The 5,000-nt window shown below is 44.4% G+C and overlaps 2 protein-coding genes across 3 annotated transcripts in view; one reads left to right on the top strand and one right to left on the bottom strand.

Annotated features, from left to right (window-relative positions):
* glra4b (glycine receptor, alpha 4b) overlaps positions 1-1,499 on the top strand; it is a 10,345-nt gene extending 8,846 nt beyond the window's left edge. For both annotated transcript variants that reach the window (XM_047809552.1, XM_027178074.2), the window contains exons 9-10: positions 411-515; positions 610-1,499. In XM_047809552.1, coding sequence (XP_047665508.1) covers positions 411-515; positions 610-885 — 381 coding nt within the window. In that variant the 3' untranslated portion in view covers positions 886-1,499. The remainder of the gene's footprint in view (positions 1-410; positions 516-609) is intronic.
* A 1,035-nt stretch (positions 1,500-2,534) lies between these two features.
* The window catches only part of rpl36a (ribosomal protein L36A), a 3,145-nt gene continuing 679 nt past the window's right edge, over positions 2,535-5,000 (bottom strand). Inside the window, exons 2-5 of the mRNA XM_027178075.2 lie at positions 4,994-5,000; positions 3,802-3,869; positions 3,390-3,512; positions 2,535-2,616 (exon numbers count right to left, since the gene is read on the bottom strand). The exon at positions 4,994-5,000 is cut by the window's right edge and continues 99 nt beyond it. Of these exons, the coding sequence (XP_027033876.1) occupies positions 2,596-2,616; positions 3,390-3,512; positions 3,802-3,869; positions 4,994-5,000 (219 nt within the window). The 3' untranslated portion in view covers positions 2,535-2,595. The remainder of the gene's footprint in view (positions 2,617-3,389; positions 3,513-3,801; positions 3,870-4,993) is intronic.

Here is a 5,000-nt window from a genome sequence, read left to right as displayed (position 1 = left end):
TGCAGCATGATGAAATTCACTGCAATCGTGAAGTTGAAAACGTCCGAATGGGGCTACAGAATACCCAGAATGCACTGCAACTGAAAGCGATATAAGTGTCTGTAGTGAACAGAGCATGTGGTTTGGAACATGTTCACTATGAAGGTGTTTATGTGGTCTACATAGTGAGTAGGGGCAGTTCTGGATAAAATACATATCAGTGTATCAGGGCTTCTCGTGTGTGTGTGTGTGTGTGTGTGTGTGTGTGTGTGTGTGTGTGTGTGTTCAGAGTGACCTAGTTTCAGAGGCTCAGCACTGTGTGTGTGTGTTTGTGTGTGATCATGACAGTGAGGGAACGATTTGCTCTGTAAATAAATAATGCCCATTTCTGAGTAAAATCTGTGTGTGTGTGTGTGTGTGTGTGTTTTCAGGCTGCAGGACAATTTGTTGGAGCCGAGACGAAAAGCAAGACCAATGACATTACAAGCAGCACAACATCCTACAGGAACACAAAACACTGCAGTGCCTGTGCACGGGTACACACACACACACACACACACACACACACAACATTTATAACAATACAGGTGAATCTGGAATCCAGCAGCAGCTCTGTTCTCTTCCTCTCAGGAGTTAACGCAACACAATCAGGATTTCTTCTTGTCCAGTTTCGGTTTGGACGTCCAACTGTCTGGAGACGGTCCCCTCTCGGAGACGGCGGCCATGTTCGCCGCACTGCCTCCGGGTCACTCACTGTTCCAGATCCGCCGCAGGTTTATTGACCACGCCAAACGGATCGACACCATCTCACGTGCCATCTTCCCCCTCAGCTTCCTCATCTTCAATGTCTTCTACTGGCTGACGTACAAAGTTCTGCGTAACGAGGATCTGCATTCCGTCCTGTGAGCTAAAATAGCCAAAGGACAGCACACAGTAAACTACAACTCACCAGACAACACACACCACACCACGGTTCCACATGAGGACTGAATAGATCACCGACGTGTGGATGATCTCGCGTAACGTGACGAACAGACTTAAAGGAGCATCTAGGTCGGCTTCACGTAGCAGCGTTCAGCTTTTCGTAGCTAATTTTACGTCATTTCTGCCTGCTCCCTAACCGGTGACCAGTCGTCCGTGTCTCTCGTGAACGTATAGCGACAGTTACTGTTATTGCTTGTAGGCGTGGCCTAATTAGCTTGTCTTGTCGATAATCGGAATTAGCCGTATATAGATAACTAGTTTCTTGTTTTGATTTCTCTGCTACATGTTTCAGGAGATTAGCGAAGCGAGTTAAGCGCATAAGCTTTTGTACACACGTCATCGTGTCCTGACAATTTTTCTATCTCAGACAGACGTGCTCTTACCAAGTGCCACAGGAGATCAGACCAGCAAAACCATGTAGACTTAGCAGAGCTTTCCCAGAAGGCACCACAAACCAACACGGCAGTAAAGTAAAAATAAATAACTAAATAAATAAATGAACCCTTAAATGAGCAATAAAAGTATTTAAGATTAAATGTACTGGGTTTATATTGTTTTGTGTCTCCAACCCACACATCCATCATTATGAGCCACACACAGACACCAATCTGTCAATCACGCCATCCGGAGCACTCCATCGAGATCGTCTCGATCCCTCCGAGCGACGGCTAACGTCTGTGACTCCGTGTCAGAGGAGACTTCTCCCCAGCAGCTAAAAAGGAAAGATCCCAAAGAGACGAAGATACAAACAGACCCCGGACTCCAGCATCCACGATACACACGACGATAACGTTCATACAAAAATGTAGATGAATAACAGAACATAAGGAAGCAGGCATCACTCTCCACACACAGCGTTGAGTTTATTAGCCTAGCTAGCCTTATATTTATTATACAGTGTATGAAATAACGCCAGCATATTAGTGATCATTTGCATATGCAAACTACCGATGCAACGCTAACCAATCAGGGACATCTGTGAGCTCAGGAATGTGGAAGAGGACAAATAAATTATCAAAATAACTAATACACAGTTAGCTTAACGTGTTCGGCTCAGATGATGAGCTTCATGCTTCCTGATTGGTCCAGTAGCTTGCTAATTTATGGAGAAAACATCGAGATGGAAATAATTACAGATTACTGTAAATATCTCCAAGATGAAATCCTCTCATAATGGTTGGCTTCTAGTTTATGGTATCAAGTCTGGTCCAGTAACCGACGTGTCAATCACCGGTGTTAAAATAAACAGAGATCCTCATGTACCACCGATCTCCAAAAACCCTTTGATTGGTTGTTTCCTGTGTCACGTAGGCAGATCAGGTCAGTGTCCAGTCCACCGTATGCACTAACACCACATGTAGTCTGGCACATGAAGCTAATACAGGAGCAACACAGTACGAGTCAAATAAAGGATTCAAGTCGAATTAGAACAATATGGTGGAGCTCGTACATCAGGGTTTAATCAGAAACGTCTCTCCTGAGGGATTAAACTAATATAGAAAAAAAAACTGGTATCATTTTCAGTCAACTGTATAAAGTGTAATAAATAAATACAGCAGGAAATCTGGAGATTTTATGTATACAACTTTTATTGACAGATGAAGAACCACAAAAGAAAGTCCATGGTCCAGCTTAGAACTGGATGACTTGGCCCTGTAACAGAGAGAGAGAGAGAGAGAGAGAGAGAGAGAGAGAGAAATTAGTCTCCTCTTAAACACGACACACAAAACTTATCATTGAGCAAAATTTCAGAAATAGACAGTTCATGTATCGTACAGCTGATTTTCAGGTCGACTAACAGAACGTGTCAATATAATTTCTTCTGTGACTGGTGACGCGAGCGTACGGTTTGAGCTGAAAGAGTGTCTGAGGTCTGATCACTAAGATCGGGGAGTATTTACTGCAGGACGGAATCACAGGGCACGATACAACGCTCCTTTGAATCCATTACCCAGAATGCCTCACAGCCGAGGGAATCGTGTGAGGAATTAGAGGAAGGGATATCGTGACCTACATCTGTCTGAGCACAGAGCGCATCTTCCTCCAGACAGAAAGAAAACAAAATCCATCAGTTCTAATGAGGTTAATGGGTGGAGGGGAGGAGGGGTGTGTTTGTCTAGAATATTCTTAAGATTTTCTATGCTGCTTTCACAAGTTTTTAAACTGTCCCCGTCTGTTGTATTCCAACGTGGCAGAGATCAGCGATTTTCAATCGGTGTGTGTTGTATTAACAACTCTGCAGTAGGTTGCCATGTCTGTATATAATCAGAACGCTCCATGTAATATTCTAGTTGTGATTATTTAAATACATACAACACAAGCTGCTGTTCTCACACTACATGAGCTGAGGTGGACACGCTGACTGTACACAATGCTTTCCCAGAATCCCAGTGTGTGTGTGTGTGTGAGGGAGACGTTAACCTCACCTTTCTCTTCTTGTCTCCTCCCAGCTCAAAGTGTTTGCACCTCTTAATGGCCAGCATCCTCTTCGAGCGACAGTTGGGCTCCACGCACTCCAGCCTCAGCACAATCTTCTTTGTGGTTTTAGCCTAAGGCAAGAGAAGAACAACGAAGAGTTTTACACCTTCAGAATGTTTACACAAGATCGAGGAACACTACAAGAACCTGCATCTGGAGGCATATTCTAGATCATGATTTGTAATGTTGGTCCAATTTTTTTTTCTATGCAAGTATTGTATAACTATTTTTTGTGTTTTTCTTCTTCTTTTGTACGGTGACCTTGAGTGTTAGAAAGACGCCTTTAAATAAAATGTATTATTATTATTATCTAGAACATCTACATTATTCCCCAAAGCCTACAGGCATCTTATCACGTACCTTCTTCCTGAAGATAGGCTTCGTCTGTCCTCCGTAACCACTCTGCTTTCTGTCGTAACGCCTTTTACCTGAAACACAGATGTATACGTTATGTACTGAACCCACAGGCGAGTAAACACTCGTCTCTGAACCCCAAACAGCTCGGAGCTTCTCCACAACGACACTACGTACTATCTGGAAGCCTCGGTTTAAAACATGCTCATGGCACTGAACGACAAGTCGCCATGGTGACGGCAGCCGGACAAGATGAAAGGAGTGACTAAACTGGTGCGTCTAAAGAAGGCAATTACATTCAGTACAGGGACAGAAAACTGGAGGCTCCTTGTTTTTAGGTTTTTTTAAAAAAAAAAAGCGTTATGAATGCGAATATAATGTAGTACAACAAAATGGGATGTTAATCAACACCCTTTTTTACTCCATGAGAGGCAGAGAGGGTAAGAGGGGCAGAGAAGGGCAAGAGAGGGGCAGAGATGGGCGAGAGAAAGAGAGCTATTTACCCCGGGCATAGAGACGGTAACAGAGCTATTTACCCCGGGCATAGAGACGGTAACAGAGCTATTTACCCCGGGCATAGAGACGGTAACAGAGCTATTTACCCCGGGCATACAGACGGTAACAGAGCTATTTACCCCGGGCATACAGACGGTAACAGAGCTATTTACCCCGGGCATACAGACGGTAACAGAGCTATTTACGCCGGGCATACAGACGGTAACAGAGCTATTTACCCCGGGCATACAGACGGTAACAGAGCTATTTACCCCGGGCATACAGACGGTAACAGAGCTATTTACCCCGGGCATACAGACGGTAACAGAGCTATTTACCCCGGGCATACAGACGGTAACAGAGCTATTTACCCCGGGCATACAGACGGTAACAGAGCTATTTACCCCGGGCATACAGACGGTAACAGAGCTATTTACCCCGGGCATACAGACAGTAACAGCTATTTACCCCGGGCATACAGACAGTAACAGCTATTTACCCCGGGCATAGAGACAGTAACATATTTTTACCCCGGATACAGACAGTAACATATTTACCCCGGGCATGGAGACAGTAACAGATATTACCCCGGGCATACAGACAGTAACATTTACCCCGGGCATACAGACAGTAACAGATATTTACCCCGGGCATACAGACAGTAACATTTACCCCGGGCATACAGACAGTAACAGATATTTACCCTGGGC

This window comes from Tachysurus fulvidraco, chromosome 26, assembly GCF_022655615.1.
Source record: "Tachysurus fulvidraco isolate hzauxx_2018 chromosome 26, HZAU_PFXX_2.0, whole genome shotgun sequence".
NCBI lineage: Eukaryota > Metazoa > Chordata > Actinopteri > Siluriformes > Bagridae > Tachysurus > Tachysurus fulvidraco.
This window is presented reverse-complemented; position numbering and strand designations above follow the sequence as displayed.